The 20,359-nt window shown below is 42.9% G+C and overlaps 1 protein-coding gene across 7 annotated transcripts in view; it reads right to left on the bottom strand.

Moving 5' to 3' along the window:
- Window positions 1-20,359, bottom strand: part of FMNL2 (formin like 2) — a 215,902-nt gene that overhangs the window by 69,977 nt on the left and 125,566 nt on the right. For all 7 annotated transcript variants that reach the window (XM_066611970.1, XM_066611966.1, XM_066611972.1 and 4 more), the window contains exons 2-4: window positions 19,985-20,068; window positions 7,042-7,122; window positions 6,228-6,304 (exon numbers count right to left, since the gene is read on the bottom strand). In XM_066611970.1, the coding sequence (XP_066468067.1) occupies window positions 6,228-6,304; window positions 7,042-7,122; window positions 19,985-20,068 (242 nt within the window). The remainder of the gene's footprint in view (window positions 1-6,227; window positions 6,305-7,041; window positions 7,123-19,984; window positions 20,069-20,359) is intronic.

The following is a 20,359-nucleotide window of genomic DNA, read 5'->3' as shown; positions in this document are numbered from 1 at the left end:
TATTAAACGAGTGGTTCCCAAACTGGTGGTTCACAATCCACCAGGGGAACCAGAAAAGGGCCATTCCCCTTGAATTAACAGCAACACAATTGGGACAATCACGCTGCTGCCGGAGAGGGGAAGGTTTTTCCAACTTACCTGGGGGTCACTATGGCTCTCTGGAGGGTCTGGGGAGCATGCAACCCCCTCTGCAGCCCTCCCTGAGGCTTCAGAGTTCCATAAAAAAAGAAAAAAGTTCACTTCTGGTTTCCTGATGAAAACAGGAAGTTTTTTTTTCTTTTTTATGGGACTTTGAAGCCTCAGGGTAGGCTGCAGAAGAGCTCACAGCCCCCCCCCCCCGACCCTCCGGAGAGCCATAGTGACTCCCAGGTAAATTGGAAAAACTCTTCTCCGGAAACAACACAATCATCCCAATTGTGTTGCTGCCCCTCCCCTTCCCTCCCCAGCAAATACATACAGGGTTTCTAAAGTCAGAGTAGGACTTTGGGAACCACTGTATTAAACTATGCAAAACCTCCCTATTTATCATTCAGGAACATTTAGACAGAAAATGCAACCGATGCTACTGAAACCTGACAAGCCCAAGACCTCACGTAGACTCAGGGTTGACCCTGATAACAAAGCAGAGTAAGACAGTCCACTGCATGCATGGTTATGATATGCTGTTGGTCAACGACATTGTTGATCACATGGTTTAATGCAGTGGTTCGCAAACTTTTTAGTATCAGGACCCATTTTTTAAATGACACTCTGTTGGGACCCACCCAGGTTTACCAGCCTTTTAAAAAATGCAATTAGAAAGAATTGCAAACTGAAATGCAAACTGCAGGAGCTCAGCCCTTCGCAGAGTAATTAGCAGCTACAATATCTGATTTTTGAATAGCTTCAGGGCTTGAGGCAATTCGTTATCTGATATTTCTATCACATATTTGCAGCCTACCCAAAATCAGGTTGTGACCCACTAGTGGGTCCTGACCCACAGTTTGGGAACCACTGGTTTAATGTACTCTTGCAGCCACTGAAGCTGCCATTTGGGTTTTCTGCCTCAGGCACCAAAGCACCTTGGGCCACCTCTGCATAATGTCTGTGCAAAGCATATGCTTGTTCTATTGTTTGGGAAAACCTGGAAATGCACTTACAGTGAAGGACCATCATTCAGTTAACAATAAGAGGGGATAAAATCAAGCATGTGTGATAGCGGGTCTATTCAAACTATGACAAAGTCATAAAACCAAATATGTTTTCAACTTTCCTGGGGTTCTGTTGGAGAGGGAACTGACCCAAGCCATAGCAAATATAACTCACAGTATTGTTATAGCCCTCTATTCCAAAGGAAACTCAACATCTGAAGAAATCCTGGAGGGATTCATAATATACTGGGTTTTATTTTGCAGTAATCTAATGCACTTAATAGTATCACACCTATTTAGTTTTAATCTATGCATTATTTTGGGGGCAACCTGCACAGCATTGTGTTTAATAATGTAGAAATCTCTGCAAGCTTGAAACACTGTTCTTTTAATGAGAACTATATAATGAATGTGATATTAGGAAAATAGCACTAGATTTAATAAATGCAGTATCTTAGCCCACCACCACTGAGTTACAGATTTAAAAGAAAGGGTCCATATTATTTGGATTTCTTACTGTATAGGCAGAATGATACCATAATAATTCTAGACTGGGCTCAGTTCCAAATCTACACGCATTACCTTTCTGGCATAACAAGCTTCATAAAACCAGTGATCTAACCAATACTTGAACAGAGTTGATGGGCTTCTTGAAATATTGTAGTCAGAGTGGATTGGCTCACGTACTAACATTTAGCAAACTTTGAAATATTTATAGCAACAAACAGATTGCAGCATAAAGGTCATGGAAAGTGCCGAGCAAATTATGTGGGTCTTTTGGGCTCACTCCAGTGAAGAGTAAAAAAGATCCATCAATTAAAGTACGTTAATGCTAACTTAATACCCAAAACTTGATAACTATGTTTTCACCAAGATCTCTCATTTTGGCCAGATATTACTTGACAGGCCAATCCATCATAACTCCTCATGGGTCAAAGCAGCTAATGTGTGTGTGTGTGGGGGGTGACTTCTGGCCTCCAGACCTCCTCGGGCCAAAGGAACATTTGCCATGGGGTAAGTGCCTGCTGGCCCACTGGGTCTACTCAGACCTGTGCCAGCAGTATCTGTAGTGGAAGTTTGCATGCATCCAGGAATGCAGGCCAGGATGGGGGTTAGGTATCAGCATGTACTACTGCTGCTTAAATTGTCCCCTCTCTGGTCCCCACTTTCCCTACTTCCTATCCCATTGCGAACTTACCTGGGTCAGGAGGCATTAAGCATCTGCTGCCATTTGGAGGTGGCCACTGGCTACTTGCAGAGCTGGCCAGAAAGCATGTTCTAGCATGTCATCTTTTGTAACAGCTAGAAAGCACTTAGTACCTCTGGAACACTTGTTCCTGCAAGTGCGAGGCTCCTTTAAATTGCACCCTTAATCTTATTTGCATCTATACTCTTCCTCTAAGGAGCTCAGAGAAAAATATACACTGCTCAAAACAATAAAGGGAACACTTAAACAACACATCCGAGATCTGAATGAACGAAATATTCCTATTAAATACTTTGTTCCTGACATAGTTGAATGTGCTGACATCAAAATCACACAACAATCATCAATGGAAATCACATTTATTAACCCATGGAAGTCTGGGTTTGATGTCATACTCAAAATTGAAGTGGAAAAACACACTACAGGCTGATCCAACTTCGATGTAATGTCCATAAAGCAAGTCAAAATGAGGCTCAGTAGTGTATGTGGCCTCCACGTGCCTGTATGACCTCCCTACAACGCCTGGGCATGCTCCTGATGAGGTGGCGGATAGTCTCCTGAGGGATCACCTCCCAGTCCTGGACTAAAGCATCTTCCAACTCCTGGACAGTCTGTGGTGCAACGTGGCGCTGGTGGATGGAGCGACACATGATGTACCAGATGTGCTCAATTGGATTCAGGTCTGGGGAATGGGCGGGCCAGTCCATAGCATCAATGCCTTCATCTTGCAGGAACTGACACACTCCAGCCACATGAGGTCTAGCATTGTCCTGCATTAGGAGGAACCCAGGGCCAACCACGCCAGCATATGGTCTCACAAAGGGTCTGAGGATCTCATCTCGGTACCTAATGGCAGTCAGGCTACCTTTGGCGAGCACATGGAGGGCTGTGCGGTCCCCCAAAGAAATGCCACCCCACACCATTACTGACCCACTGCCAAACCAGTCATGCTGGAGGATGTTGCAGGCAGCAGAACGTTCTCCCTGCCGTCTCCAGACTGTCACGTCTGCCACATGTGCTCAGTGTGAACCTGCTTTCATCTGTGAAGAGCACAGGGCGCCAGTGGAGAGGTTGCCAATCTTGGTGTTCTCTGGCAAATGCCAAATGTCCTGCACGGTGTGGGGCTGTCAGCACAACCCCCACCTGTGGACGTCGGGCCCTCATACCACCCTCATGGAGTCTGTTTCTGACCGTTTGAGCAGACACATGCACATTTGTGGCCTGCTGGAGGTCATTTTGCAGGGCTCTGGCAGTGCTCCTCCTGTTCCTCCTGGCACAAAGGCGGAGGTAGCAGTCCTGATGCTGGGTTGTTGCCCTCCTACGGCCTACTCCACATCTCCTGGTGTACTGGCCTGTCTCCTGGTAGCGCCTCCATGCTCTGGACACTACACTGACAGACACAGCAAACCTTCTTGCCACAGCTCACATTGATGTGCCATCCTGGATGAGCTGCACTACCTGAGCCACTTGTGTGGGTTGCAGACTCCGCCTCATGCTGCCACTAGAGTGACAGCACCGCCAGCATTCAAAGGTCACCCAAACATCAGCCAGAAAGCATAGGGACTGCGAAGTGGTCTGCGGTCACCACCTGCAGAACCACTCCTTTATTGGGGGTGTCTTGTTACTTGCCTATGATTTCCACCTGTTGTGTACTCCATTTGTGCAACAGCATGTGAACTTGATTGTCAATTGGTGTGGCTTCCTAGGCAGACAGTTTGATTTCACAGAAGTGTGATTGACTTGGAGTCACATTGTGTTGTTTCAGTGTTCCCTTTATTGTTTTGAGCAGTGTATAATGTCTTGCCTATTCTTATCTTCATAACAGCCAAATAGCTTTATCAACCCCCAACAATGCAGCCTCGCCACCAGAGTATGTGTTGCATCCAGCCAGAGGTCTTCTCCAGGTAAGGGAACATTTATTCCCTTGGCTAGGGGCAAATCTCCATTGCCTGGTCTACTTGGACCCACATCTGTGAGTTAGCTAGTGACCCTGGGAAGGCAGATCAAAACTGGGAAGAGGAATAGGGCAGCTGCCAACCACACCCTTCCTGGCCTTGATCTGCTTTCCTTCCCACCGCTTTCTCCACCTCATTCTTCAAACATAACATCTGGAGTTGCATAGAGCAAGTCATGAATTTTGCTAGGCGTGTGTGTGTGTGTGCATGCACGTGCGTTTTAAGTTAACTCTCAAGCAAGTTTCCAAAAAATGTAAGAATACGATGACAAGCTGACAACTTCTACTAAAAATTTGGTTTGGAAAATGTTTCTGAAGCTTAGGGTTTAACTGATGACAAACTGCTTCAATTGCTTACAGACATTATTGGCACATAACCTCAAAGATACTGCCGAAACATTTACTTCTTTGCCAACCCTGTATTAAGAAGTGTTGGCCTAGCTTTGGTATTTCATGGTCAATTTCACTTCAACAGGCTTTGCAAAAGGTGCAATTAAACACAAAGAAGAACTTTAACCAAAATAGTTTGTGAAAGATCTAGGGGGATGCCAACACACTGAAATTCTACATCTTTCAATCAACTTAATGTGTCCTATTTACATCGCAAAATACAATTGTGTGTGCTCTAGGGCTAAGTTGATGCTCTTCATGCTTGCATGAAGCAAGTGTGTACCCTAAAATGAGAGTGGCCAGAAAGTAGATGGGGATACACTGGCAGTTCTGACTTATTTATTTATGGGTTTCATAATCCTACCTATCCAGTGAACCCCGAGGCAACTCACGAACAACAAATCAAACTTTGAATACATTTTCATAAATAATTAAATACTATTACCATTATTAAAATTTCACAGTAATGCAAACAGGACAAAGAGCAGCAGAGAAACACAAGCCACCTCAGCAGCAGGACAATCAACATAACTGTAACACCTGGTAAAACAAAACACTCTTCACCAGCTCCAAAACACCAAAAATGAAGGGGTGAAATTAGCCTCCAAAGGCAAGGAGTTCCCCAAAGGCAACCCCCCAACTGAACTTCTGGTGATGGAGGACAGTGGAGCAGAGTTACAGAGGAAGAATGAAAGAAGTGAACAAATCCACATATAAGGAGCTGCTCCTTCAGATAAACCTGGTCCCATCATTTAGGACTGGTCATGATTGCTACCTATGCACTGGGGAGCACCCCCAAACTATGTAAACTGTGAGCATGATTTGCAGTAGATCTGCAAGGATCTTTTGCTCACAATTGTTTAACAACAGCAGCAAAAAAGACATTCCCCACCGCTAAAATGATAAAATCAGTGGAGAGAACCAGAAGTGGCTTTTTGTATGAAAGGACAGTGAGCGGTGAGCTCAGTTCTGGTATCCAAAACCAATTCCCAGGTTGAGCATAAGCTCAGACATCATATTCCTTTTTAATACAGCTTCAGGGTTCCGAAACAAAGGAGATCACACAAGCCTGTCCACGAGCACACATGCCAAAATTCTCCAAGCATAAGGAATTCTATAACACACGTTCAGGAATTCCTCCACAGAGAAGTCAAAGTGAAAAAGATTGACTGAAAGTATAAAGCTCAAAAACAACTGTTCTTCAGTATTTCTTTTACAAATTGAATTGCAAGGGGGCACAATTGGTTCAAGAGAGGGGAAGTAGTAGAGAGAAACTATAGTCTAATGGTCGAGCACCAGTTCCTCTGCCTTGCGTGCGGAAGGTCCTTAGTTCAGGTGCCAGCATCTTCAGGTAGGGCAAGGAAATATCCCGGGCTTAAGCCCTGAAGAGGTGCTCCCAGTCAGTGTAATCAATACTGTGATTGAGAGATTATTGATTTGACACCTTCCTGCGTCCCCTAAGGAAGTTATCAGTTTTGACTGGATTATGTTGGGTTGCAACTATCTTCACTGTGAATGAAGAACAATATTATTAGAATATGCTTACCCGATGTGGTTGGTTCTTAAAGAAATTTCTAGTTCTCGTAATACTTGTGTGGATTCTTGAACTCTTCTCCTAAACTTCTATAATTCACAAAGCAAAAAGATGGCTGAGTGCAATATTTAGATTAACAACATGACATATAAAACCTTCAAAAAATGTCATGACTGAATGAAGTTCACATAAAATGTGGACTTTATACATATCGCATTCCCATAACCTGCAGAGGCTCACGCAGGACTCCCCGCACCCCAGGACACTGCTCCAGGGACTGGTGAGTGCACCCTAGTCCCTGCAGCCCCCGAGTGGCGCGATCCTGGGGATCGCTTCACTGCCTTCCCCCCGCCCCCGCTGGCTCCCCCCACCCCTGCAAGGACTTACTGCAGGTTTCAAACTCTGGGAGAGTTTGAAAACTGCAGGTATAATGGAAGCAGTACATTCTGAAATGAAAACTTCTCTTTTCACAGAACATTTTTCCCAAGCCAAAGTCTCCAATTTTCTATCAAGACAAATTTCTGATACAGTATTAACAGGAACTATGATTACAGATGACCTTTTCACCACATAATCTGAACATATTGCACAGAAAATTTATCCTTACTGCTTGGCAGAAATGGGATGTCTGGGGTGGGAAAGTTCACCTCAGGATAGTGAGCAATCTATGTTTGGTTTGTGGCACCTAGTCCTCTCATGATTATCTTAACACCTGTCAGGGAAAGAGATTCCCAGAGAAGGCAGGCTCACCAAGGGAAGTATTTCCTAGTGATCAGAATGCCAACACCCCTTCATTTTGTTATCAAATAAAATCAAAATCACTTACCTTCCTAGTTACAGCTGGATCAAGATAGCCTTTTAATTTCTGGATATATGTGTGTGGAGGATTCTTGACTTGAAACCTTTCCTATAGGGAAGAAGAGCAATCATTAGCCATTCACAGTTACTAGATCTGTGCTACAGTTAGATGCCTTTACTTAATATGCCTCGTTGCACTTTACGTAACAGACACTAGAATACAGGCCCAGGAGGTCAAACGCCCTATAAAAATTAAGTATGCCGAAATTAAAAAAAAAGTATTAGTTATGCATGTTAACAATACTACTACCTCTTGTGTCAATTAATTTCACAGGTTAATTATGCACTGTTAGGAAGTATTTCCGCGCGCGTGTGTGTGTGTGTGTGTGTGTGTGTGTTAGGAAGTATTTCCGTGTGTGTGTGTGTGTGTGTGTGTGTGTGTGTGTGTGTGTGTGAGTAAAAGAGAGGGAGGTGCTGCTTATCCACTAATTTTTTTTTAGTTTTCGCACATGGAATGTTTTCTTCATCCCACATTTTAAATAACAGTCATCCATTTTATACACCTCATTCTTTTGTGTCAGCAAGAGTTTTCATTCCTTAGGAAGCTGAAGCCCATGGTATTGTATGGATGTGCACACTTTTTCCAAGCACAAGAACCAATTATTTCACATATTTATACCACCCTTCCTCCAAGGGGCTCAGGGTGGTGTATATAGTTCCTCCCCGCCTTCTCTCCTCACAACAGCCCTGTGAGGTAAATGAGGCTGAGAGATACTGCCTGGACCAAGGTCATCTTGTTCTTGTTATTTACTATAACTTTTTAGGCTGTGCCAAAATAACAGTCTATTTTTTTTTCTAAATTTAACCAGCAGTTTTTCTAAAGGTAATGTGAGAACAGGAGTTCACATGGGCAATTTAAAAAACTTTAGACTAGATTCATGCTCTATTCACACATAAATTGAACTGACTCATTCGCTATCCTGGTGGTGATGGTGTCTGGCCTGGACGCCTTTAAAAGGGGATTGGACAAGTTTCTGGAGGAAAAATCCATTACGGGTTACAAGCCATGATGTGTATGTGCAACCTCCTGATTTTAGAAATGGGCTATGTCAGAATGCCAATGCAAGGGAGGGCACCAGAATGAGGTCCTGTTATCTGGTGTGCTCCCTGGGGCATTTGGTGGGCCGCTGTGAGGTACAGGAAGCTGGACTAGATGGGCCTATGGCCTGATCCAGTGGGGCTGTTCTTATGTTCTTATCCTATTGTCACTGTCATCAGAGTGGGGGTATGTATATATATTCTGGTCCCTGGCAGTTGATGATTTGGGGCCCAAGCCTATGTATCTCTCTCAAGACGTAAGTTCCATTATAGTCAATGGGGCTTACTCCCAGATAAGTGTGAATAGGATTGCAACCTTGGTCCAGCTTCTAGGTTCTTCTCTCCCGGAAGAGAGATCAGAAAGTACTGAGGATGGACTCAGATGCCAGACCACAGAAGTAGCCTCTTAGCCGGAAATGAGCTATTTCCTGCAATATGTTTTTGCCTCCTGTAGCTTGGAAAAAGACCTCTGAAAGCGTCCTTTATGTTTACATACGATTTAATAATTACAATTATGGCAACATCTCCAGCACTGTAATCCACTTCAATGCACTATGTTAAGTGTTTGCTTATCTTCTGTAAATATCCATTAAATCCACAATACTGAATCATAATATCACATCCAGTTTTTTATGTCAATAACAACAAGAAAAAAAACCCATGCATATGAATATGCTTATCGCATTCAGGTCTGCACATACCAAACATGAACGTTATTTCAATGCTAAATATTGATAACCAAGTCCTACAAGAAGAGCAAAACAGAAGGTTCTATTGTTTCGATACAGCAATGATTCACAAATCACACAGTCTTAAATACCCGTTTATGACTGCACCTGTTGGGATACATTACAACCCACATGACTTTTTCTTTGTTACAGCATTCCACTTTGATCGCTAGATGAAAGTGCATAAGTAGCAGTGGCCAATATCATATCCTGAAAACATGAACAGAAATCAAAAGCTTGTGAACTGGGTTGCAAAAGGGAACATCTAGTAAATGAAGATTCATCTCTAAGGTCAAGCTCTGGAAAAAAAAATGGTTCTTCACGTTTGTATGAAAACCTGGTTGAGGTTAAGACCAACTGGCTAACATAAATGACATTGTAGACACTTCTACCACTCCCAAATACCACAGCAGTTTTGATTTGCTTTTCAACTGTTTCTTCTATTTTTGTTTCTTCAATAATGTAAATAAAAGACTATAATACACACACTTTTAAATATCCAATTTGCATGTTCAAAACCAATATGAGGGCAACAAACTATGCAAAATCTAGAAGAAGATTTCACTTTTTTCTTTTAATCCACATTTAGGCTGCAATCCTAGGCACACTTACCTGGGAGTAAGCGCCAGTGTACTCGGTGGGACTTACTTCTGAGCAGACATACATAGGATTGGACTGTTATGGTCCAATTCTATCCCCCCTCCCTGCCACCGAAAGATGCATTCCAGTGGCGCGGTATGCTTTCCAGCCATTGCAAAGGGCCTTCTGAAAGCACAGGGAGCAGGATGCTTCCGGAACTCCAGCGGTAAGGCCAAAGCGACTCCACGCATAGCAATGGCTCCATGGAGGTCTGCCAATGAAGGTAAGATTGCAAGGGGCAGAAGGGAGGCAGGGAGGAAATGAAACAGAGAGGCAACAGATGGGGAAAGATCAGACCCAGGAAGGGGGCGGGTTCAGCAGCAGAAGTGTCTGCCAAATCCTAGCCACCTTCCCAGGCCCGATTAGACTTCAAGAATCCACTCAGACTTGTGCCAGGAACAGGTTCAAGTAGACCCACTGGCCTGGCAAGGGCCTTCCCTGGGGCAAGGGAACAAATGCAATATGCAGCAGACACCACACTGGTGCCGCTGCATGGCCACACAGGACGTTGGATAGGATTGGACTGCTAGAGAAGAATGTTATGGAAAAGCACTGGTACTCATTGTGTCTTTATTCTGCTGACCTACATAAATCATAGAGAATGCTAAGCTGCTCAGATTTATAGATCATGAAGAGTGACAAATGAATCACTCCTGCTTCTTTTCCCAGCAGACAAGTGCTAAATGTGGGTGTCTTTGGGCTTATTGGTAGGGAGCAAGGCAGAAAGGAACAAGGGGAAATGGCTTTTGAAGAGGGCTAATGAGTACCTGCCAAAAGTTAGGATTGTTCTTATGGATGAGTCTCTCTCTCTCTCTCTCTCTCTCTCTCTCTCTGAAAGGGGGGGGAGAGACAGAGCGCTGCATCTTTAAAGTATAGCTAAGAGAAGTAATGAAGAGTTTCATAGGGTATTCCCTGACGCATACCTTTCTTTAACAAACCATGTGGGAGACTGCTCATTGGATCATAAACCTGGCATGCACAATTCATAAAATGAACATTTAGTCAGAACTTGTAAGAAAAGCATCAATTTTCTGCCAGCTTCTTTTAAGCAGACAGATATCTATTCTAAAGCTAATGGCTGCAGAAAGCACATTACTCTGTTGGGAATAGTTTGCTCAAACTTGTTTACAACTGTCTGCAAATCATTCCCTCCATTCTTATTTCCTATCTCTTGTGCCCTTCCAGTTTCTATTGTTTTCCATCTACATGCAAATGAAGAGTTCTAGGAGCACAATGTTTTCTTGGAGTGCCTGGAGCATTGCTAAAACAATATATACTCCAGGGTTCTGAACTGAATGCAACTACTAAAGGTTCCAGACACAAGGGCTGGTAACTTCTCAGCTTTCATTGTAAAATTGGCCAGAAAGACTTCCTAGTTTGGGAACAGGCAGTGAAATTCAACTGCCTCAACCCCTTTTAGGGGTGAGGGTTGGCATAGAGAAGGTAGGATCATCAGCAGATGTGTCAAAACTCTGAGTCAGGGTAGGTGCCTACTCTAAAGAAAAAGGAGAGTTCAGAGATAGGACCTGCTGCAAGGCTGACATTACCCTGCTGAATGGTACAATTCAGTTATAATCCCCAAACCCTGCCTCGGGTTTACAGGGAGGTACAAGGACACAGTACATTGATCAGGTGGGAATACAGTTTGCTCAGATTTGTTCACCACAATCTCCAAACCACTGAAGAACCATTAAAAGTCATGTTTCTTGGGGAAATGGGAGGCAAGATTAAATCTGAGCTCGGTGACTTGAATGAAGACAAAGGAAATCAGTTTTTTCTAGCTGGACAACTGGGAGCAGGCCCATGCTGGTGGGAATCAACTGCTTACTCTTAGCATTTTTCTACTCTTTGCACTATCGACACGGTACACTGAAAGACTTATCACTACTACAACAAAATACTTCTCAGCTTTCAGGTTATAGAAAACATTTCAGAAACACATCCATCAGGACAAACATAAGAACAGCCTCACTGGATCAGGCCATAGGCCCATCTAGTCCAGCTTCCTGTATCTCACAGTGGCCCACCAAATGCCTCAGGAAGCACACAAGACAACAAGAGACCTGTATCCTGGTGCCATCACTTGCATCTCGCATTCTGAGGTAATGAACCCCACACCACCCCCAGCAAAGCATTTATTAAATGCAGGATTTTCTGTGCTTATAGTTATTTGTGCTTTATTCTTGCATTGTTTTAGGGCCCAATCCTATCCAATTTTCCAGCACCAAGACAGCTGCAATGTAACCCCAAGGTAAGGGAATGTTCCCTTTCCTTGAGGAGGCCTCCGTGACTGCAAGATGCAGTGCACAGTGCAGGATGCAGTGCACAGCCTGGTGGAACAGCTGCATCAGCACTGGAAAGTTGGATAGGATTCGGCATCAATCTGCTATAAACCACCTTAAAAATAATTTGTTGAGAAAATGGGCATAATCTTTGTGTTTAATGGGCATAATCTTTCCGAATTCTGCTGTCCTCTGCCATATTGATCCTATTCAAGGAGGGGTCACCTTATCCTCTGGAATTGAGTTTTGGAAGACACAGAGGCTGCTGTGCTGAAGAGGCAGGGGAATAGTGTGCTTTCATAAGCGTCCTTCCGCATGTGCTCCTTAGGATGGAAATCAATCAATAAAGGAGCATGAGTTTGGTTCCAGGATATGTGAAATAAAGTCCAGCTACAAAACCCGTTTACTTGCAGACTTCAAAGTCATAAAAGCAAACAATAAAATTAATCCGTTTTTTTCATGCGTAGTGGAATATTGAAACCAGGCACCCAACGAAACATTTTTTCCTCATGATTCTGAACTGCTCATCCTCTCACTTCTTGGGAGTTCTTCAATGAATATACAGTGTTGCTGTGTTTAGTCTAATTGTCAAGGAATTCTTCATTCTTTTGGCAGCATGTAATGCTTTTAATGATCAGAAAACATTATAGGCTAATGTATGAGCTCGTCCAAGCAGCAATTTTCAACTCCTATGAGAGTGAAAGTGCATTGTTAGGAAAATCTAAGGGAGCACATGTTTACAATTTATTTCCTGACCAACTCCATACATTTTTGTTGTTCTTGTTTCTCAAATGAAGTTACATTTTTTTTTAAAGTTAGTAAAAGCTTTTTTAAAAGGTGAAAACAGCATTTTTTGTAACTCGAATAAAGTGAACATGAGTTGAGTGCCCATCTCTGGATATTAATTTTTGGAGAACATGTCTGTCAATGGCTATTGGGTACAAAAATGCAGAGGTAGTATGTCACTGAATTATAGTTGATGTCATGAAACATTAGGAAAGGACTATTGGCTTCAAGCCCTATTCATGGGCTTGGTGAAGGGTGGATACTGTAAGAAACAGGATGCCAGAATAGATGGGTCTGATCCAGCAAAGTTATTCCTACATAGCCATCTGTAGCAATATTGCCATCTGTAGCAATCCCAATCACTGAAGGTAATTCTTACAACAACTTCCACTAGATGTGATCTACTTACGCTCATCAGCTGCTTAAGTTTCAAAATACTGAAAGCCTTCTATTCCCCAGATAAAACCAAGAGAGAGAGAGAGAGAGAGAGAGAGAGAGAGAGAGAGAGAGAGAGTTTGAGCTACAGAAAGTCCTCTTAGCTAACAATTAGACGTCCCCATCACCATCCTACACCTTTAATCTCCTGCCACTTCCCTCGAGAGGCATGAAGCCAAAGGATTTCCTTCCTGCTAGGTTATACCGCATTACTGCAACTCCCTCAAGCACAACCTGGCAAACAGAACTAGCATTCCATTTGTTGTATATGAAAATTTGAATTCAATCAAATTCCATTTTGCATATTAAAATACTTATTACGTTTGCATTATGCAGAGTCATGAATATTAAGAGTCCAGTTCTCTTCTCTTTTACTCTGCCTCCAGGTAGTCTGAAGGAACTGTTTCTTCCTTGTCTTATCGCCTATCATCACGTGCCAAACTTCATTCTACCATCTTTCTTTGTGACAGACTGCAGAGTGTCTTTCTAAAGGAGGCAGTCAGCTGGACTTAAATCAAATATTGAAATAATAATGTCCCTAATGGACTTGGCATGAGTTTCAACTCAGGTAAAAGATGCAGGCATAGAGGCAAAGAACGATATGAGGTACCAAAGATCTTTTGGATAAAGAAGTGATGGAATCAATACACTCGTATGAAGAAATGCTTATGCAAATAATCAGTTAGGTAAAAGCAGGAAAAATAATAAAAGTAATTTTATTCAGCTCCAATGAATAAACCTAGGGCCCAATCCTATCCAATTTTCCAGTGCTGGTGCAGCTGTGTCAATGGGGAATGCACTGCATCTTGTGGTGGGGCAGCAGTCACAGAGGCCTCCTTAAGGTATGGCAACATTTGTTCCCTTCCCTTGGGGTTGCATTGCGGTTGCACTGGTGCTGGAAAATTGGAAAGGACTGGGCCCCTACTCAACAAACAGTTGGATTATTTTAAGTGAGAAGTGGAACACTTCCTTTGTAGAGGAAAAAGAAAAAAGAACCAGAGAGCTTATTTCATTTATATGGTGCTTACGACATGACATATGCCAGTATGAAAAAAATTTCCATGGCAGTGATTTACTTGGTGCTTGAGACTGCTGCACCAGATAAGGCTGGCACTGGGGCACCTGTGCTACTGCTGCTTCAAGGAATCCCAGTGCAGCTGAACATACAAGAGCTGTTCAGCAATAACTGATGGTGCTTAAGGGGCTTTGAGCAAAAGCAGCAATATGTTCCTAGTGCAACCAAAGACAAAGTCTGAGCTCAAATAGTATTTTTTTAAAAATCACTTCCACCCAAAAAAATTACCACTTACAAGTTTTTAGCTTGATTCTAGAGATGGTTCATTAAAGAAAACATTTATTAAAAATTTAAAACAATAGGTCCAGTGTGAGCATCCCTTATCCAAGTAACAAGGTGAAACCTTCCCACTCCATCGTGCTCATGACTCATCTCTTTTTCCCCTCTGTACCCAAGCTGGCTCACTTTACTCACATCCAGTTAGCCTCTAGTATTCTTGCTGTCCACATTGCAGTGTTAACGCAGTGTTGTGAAAATAATTTTATCATAGGTATGCATGTAAAGAAAAAACAACTTATACATAGGGTTCAATTTGCAGTTTGGGGCATCCATGGTATGTCTTGGAACACATCACCTGAGGATACGGGGGACTATACAAGTGTGGAGAAGACAGATTTTGTTAGTAGATCATTTATAGTATAACGCTGCTGGATATTACAGGTGAATGTTGCTTAGTGATGTTCCAACTAGCGACGGCCCACATATGCAACGTTGCCTCTGGTCCCTTCCCCCTCCCCGCCCCTTCCCTCTGAAGCCAAGGGAGCTGTGCTCTCCTCACCTCCAGAGGCTTTTCTGAGCACCGCAGAGGCAGCGCGCGTAGCTTCTTTTTGGCCAAAACGACCATTCAGAGCCTTGCACTGTGTCTGCAGGGCTCAGAAAAGCCTCTGGAGTGAGGGGAGCACAGCTCCCCTTGGCTTCGGAGGCTTCATTTATTGACAAACCTTGCTTGACAAATGAGGGTGCTGGTCTGCATCCCTGTCGTTAAGTGACGCACGACTGTATTTCCAAAAGATTGCTTCCATGTAATATTTGCATATTGTTTGTATTACAGTATTTTGTATCTTAAGTGCACAGAGTTTCTTCGAGGAAAGAAAAAATTTCAGTTGTTGAAATCAATACTGATTCTTAAGAAGTAAAATGAGCATTTTTGCTATGAACTGTGATACTGAAACTGAGAATATTCCACTCTTCCTCAGTAAGAAATATTCTCTCCCTCCAGAAATGATATCACTGTGCTCCCATTGGCCATGAGGGGGCATAAATGAGCTTTGTTATGTGTTCCCAACTCTCAGTGTTAGTGCTGCCTTCCCAATATTTTTGCCACAACCCTAATAAACAAACAAATAAAATGTACTGATCAATTCCAAGTCCAAGAGATGCAATGATCATATGACTCCTGAAAGAAAACTTTTCATCAATCTATCTAACTCATACTTACTCTAGTCATGAGGGTTCTGTTTCCAGACTATAATTTCAAAAGTAGACTAGGCAAAGATAACTTTTTCCCCCCTTTTAGTACTGGTCTTACCCTCTGAGTCAGTCTACTTCTGGTGTTGTTGCTCTGAGCTTCTGCACATCTTATAATCTTTTCTTCCCCCCCCCCCATTTAAGTTTATAAGCTTTTCAACTGAAGGTACAAATACCTCTGGGGAGATAGCAACACACATCTCTTCAAAAAAACAAAAAACCCTACTTTATGTGCTAAATCAGCAACAGGATTATCCTTCCCACTTCTGGTTCAAGATTCATGGCCATTTGACAAATGCAGACACTGCTTTGATAAATCAGGGACAGGACAATATTCCAACATGTGTTTCTAGTGCCAGCAAAAACCTCACACTTTCTACCAACAATAAATGTTGGATGATTGTATTTTCTATATCATTCCTATACTACAAAATATGTATACATTGCTTTTCAAAAAGTTCACAAAGCAATTTACATAGGGAAAAATTTTTAATGGTCCCAGAGAACTCACAATCAGCAAAAGACACAAAGGGGAAAAAATTGTCTGCTAAAGCTAGAGTCCTGTGTGCATTACATTCGACATGCATGACATGCAGAACCTATCCCTGGGGCAGCTGCTTTACCGACACGCTATAACTGCATGGCTAGTGATGCAAATATTTCATGCATGGTATGCTGCATCAGAATCTCTTTCGGACATTTCTGCTCTGTGGTGGTTCTAATTTACACCCACTGGCAATGACCCCCAAGAAGCCAAAAGGTCAGCTGCAGATGGGTTACTGGAGCACTGAAGTACTCTGATGGAAGTAGAACATAATGGCAAAGAAGAAAGTGAAAAGTTTTGGAATCCCCCTCCTCAGGTGAGCAGAGAATTGACAGTAGCTTGAATAACTTATTTCTAGCAGAAAAACCCTGTAAACCAAAATGTTTCAGAGGGTAATCTCAAAATACATAAGTCTTCCTTGGATTTCCCTCTGTCCCCTGATTTAGATGCTTCACCTGTCTTCCTGAGCCTTGCTATCACTGTATCTGCAGACTTGAAGGCTGCTGATCTTTATCTGAAACGGCAGAGCTGTGTGCCATAAATGAGTACAATTGACTCTGAGGTGTGAATATCAGTGCCTAGGCCTCAGCCATATAGCAAGTGCATTCTTCCCAAATCCTGCTGGCTGACAGTGTATACAACCAAGGACAAAGCTCACAATTCATAGAGGCTTTCGCTCTAACTGTGCAGGCTGTAAGCAAACAGCCCCGAGGAAATGAGTTACTTACAGCAGATTAAGCAATTGGCCACAGTGTCTCAGTAAATTGTAATTGCAAGCTGTACAATGCTTTAAATGTTCTGCATAGAATATTCAGGAACACAAGCTGCTAGTTCTGTGCTCACAATCCATTTCCAAGACTATCTGACAACTGCTCTGGGGGATATATAAGGCACATCCTATTGAGCTGTTGGTTCTTAGTTATCACATCTGAAAAGCCTTAGTGTAACTACTGGTGAACTCACTGGCCCAGTTTCAGAAACAGTAAGTATAGCTACATGCTGTGGCTAGTCTTTTGGTTGCAGGCCTTTAATTTATTAAGAGTCCATCTAGTATTGCCAGTTGTCTCTTGTTTTAAGAAATGCAACCTTTTTTATTTGTTTTAAGTAACTGCTGCTAATTCAAAAGAACACACCACATACACAGCTGCACATAAATGGTAATTTCTTTCTCTTTGACTCACTACAGATATAATTGCACAGTGCAATGTATCCTCAAAGACTGTGGTTGCATGTTCTACTTGTTCTCAATGATGATGGATCTCATCCAGTAGCACAGTGTTTCTCAAACTGTGGGTTGGAACCCACTAGGTGGACCACAAGCCAATTTCAGGTGGGTCCCCATTCATGTCAATATTTTATTTTTAATATAATAGACTTGATGCTCCCATGGTATGTGACTGCATTTGGGGAAATGTTACAATCCTGTACTTTTAACAAGTTACTATGTATATTCTTTTAACAATGATAGTTAATGGGACTTACTCCTGGGTAAGTGTGGGTAGGATTACAGCCTAGGACTGTTAAAAATTTTCCTGTTTAATGATGTCACTTCCAGTCATAACATCACTTCTGGTGGGTCCTGACAGATTCTCATTCTAAAAAGTGGGTCCCAGTGCTAAATTTGTGAGAACCACTACAGTAGCAATTCCATCATTCTGAGAAAATAACATTCTTGAGATGTAAGGCAAATCACTTCTTCCTATACTCCCTCTTCAACCTTTTTCATGCCACAACCCCAATGAATGAATGAATGAATGAATGAATGAATGAGACTGGGGACCCACTGTTGATCCCACCCCCTCTCCCAGGACCCATGCACCCCATTGCCTCTGACCATGACCACCCCATTTCCCCCTAAGTTAAGGGCACGTGCTAAGCTGAGGGCATGGCACCATTTTCCTGGCAGGCTACTGAGGGTGTTTTGAGTACCATCTTAGGTTAGGGAGTAATGTGGATAATAACATAAAATAAGTGAGAATCATGTAAAATAAGCTTGAGAGCCCAATCCTATCCAACTTTCCAGCCCTAGTGTAGCTGTGCCAATGGAGTGTGTACTGCATCCTTTGGTGGGAGGGTAATTATGGAGGACCCCTCAAAGTAAGGGAATGTTTGTTCCCTTACCTCCAGGCTGCACTGCAACTGCACTGGCACTGGAAAGTTAGATGGGATTCGGCCCTGAGCCATTTTTGTTCCTGTAAGTGACAGGCTTTGAAAGGTTGCTGCGACCTCCCACCTCAAAATGAGGCTTCAAACCACAGGTTGAAGAACACTGGCAACTTAACTGAGCCAAACTGTATGACACAGAATGACATTGTTTCTTCTCTGTTTGGCAATGAAATGGTGACCTAGCTCTAGACATTAAATGGTAATAACGGTAGAGATGCCAAGCTGGGATAGCCATGTTGTGATCTGGAATGCTATCTATCAGGAACTGAACTGAATCCATCCAGTTTCTGCACAGGCCAAGAGACCATGCTCAATTTAATTTATTAAAGTTGTGACCAACATTCAGACAGGACTGTCTGAATCTCTCATACTACACCATGCCCATTCAACGTGAAAAGAAATACTGCAAACGGGAAATTAAAAAATGCACTTTCTCAAATATGGATAGGATATTTTCAATCAGAGTTTTATATTCAGCCTAACCAGTGACCTGTGCTGATGCAACTTGAGTGGGTTTAGACTCAAAAGTATGCATTACATACTTTCCCTGACTCGTTCCCCCAGTCATAGCATGCCTTCACGATTACCACAGAGAGATCAAAAATTCCAGTCTGGAACATTAAGAGCTCTGCACCCTTCATTCTTTTTGTTTCAAGTGGGACTGAGCTCTTCTTTGCCCCTGGACTCTCCGAAGACCTGATCACATAGCCATTACTTCCAAGGTACTTCCAGGGAAAACATGTGAATGCTTGGAAAGTTAATTTTCTAGTGGCATAAAAAAAAAACTGAATCTGCACAGATTCACAAAACTGGCTCAACATAGGCTAGGAGTCAATAAGCACAAGCTTTTCACACACCTAGTATGTGTCCAGAAGGTTGAACAAATAGGCCCTACCATGTCAATTTCTCTAGGTCAAAAAAATGAATTCTTTGAACCCCTTAAAACATAACAGGTTCTGATATGAAACCATGTACAACACCCTGAGCTCCTTGGAGGAATGGCAGTATAAAAATAAGGAGAATAAATAAAATATGGAGATAGAAATATAATGGGCCCTCAGAATCCTTGGGGATCTGTTCCATGACTTCCTGTGGATATGGAAACCAACAGATAATGAAATTCGTGGGGCACTGGGGGGAGCAAGGTTGTGACACCATAGGAAATCACCAGGCCCTTCAAAGGTTGAGTCCTTCTCCCAGTCTCTTCAGAAGGCCTTCAGAAACGACTGGAAGCCACTTCCAGTTCAGGGACACAACTTCTGGTCTCATCAGGAGGTGTTCTGAGGTCGGGGAAGGCCGTTGGAATGGGCTGCAGGCCTTCACCTGACCTCAGAATCCTTCCCAGATGCGACCAGAAGTTGCATCCACAAACCGAATGTGGCTTGGCTTTCAGTCATATCCGGGAGGCCTTCTGAGGCACAGGGAGGCCCCATTGGCCTCCCTGCACCTCAGAACACCTCCTGAATGTGACCAGAAGCAGCTTCCCATCATGTCTGGGAGGCGTTCTAAAGTTCTCTGAGCCATGGGCTCAATACCTGTGGATGCTCAAATCTGCAGATGTAAAACTAGTGGATAAGGATGATCTACTTGTAGTTTATTTCTGCTAAGCAGGAAGATTTCTGTTTTCTTCACCTGGGGAGAATGATTCCATGACGAGGCTTTGGGAATCTGTGCCTTCTAAAATATGTTAGATACACATACTGCTCCTTTAAGCAGCAGCAAGCAAAAAGCAGGTCTTGGTTGCCACTTACTTGATCACAGATCAGCTCCCATTTCTTCTCATTGTCATACTGGCGGAGTAACCTTGCTTTATCAGGAGGCAAGTTCATGGCATTCTGCAGAAAAAGAGAAAGCACATATGAGTAACCGCAGCAGGCTCAAGGCTGAGAGGAGTCAAATGTGAATGAACTGCAACAACATGGTTGTAATTACGTTAATTGTTTTCCTTTGAATTCTTGGTTAAGGGAGTTAATCCAACTCCCCTAAGGGGAACTGCAACAGGAATTGCGAGGAAAGAGAAGATAAAGCAAACAAGCACTTTTTCCATGGGATTCAGTTCAGCCTCTGTCAGGGACTCGAAGTTTTCCATGTGGGACAAACTGGAGAGAGAAGTCATGGGTAATTCA

The sequence above is a fragment of the Tiliqua scincoides genome, chromosome 1, assembly GCF_035046505.1.
Source record: "Tiliqua scincoides isolate rTilSci1 chromosome 1, rTilSci1.hap2, whole genome shotgun sequence".
In the NCBI taxonomy this organism is placed as follows: Eukaryota; Metazoa; Chordata; class Lepidosauria; order Squamata; family Scincidae; genus Tiliqua; species Tiliqua scincoides.
This window is presented reverse-complemented; position numbering and strand designations above follow the sequence as displayed.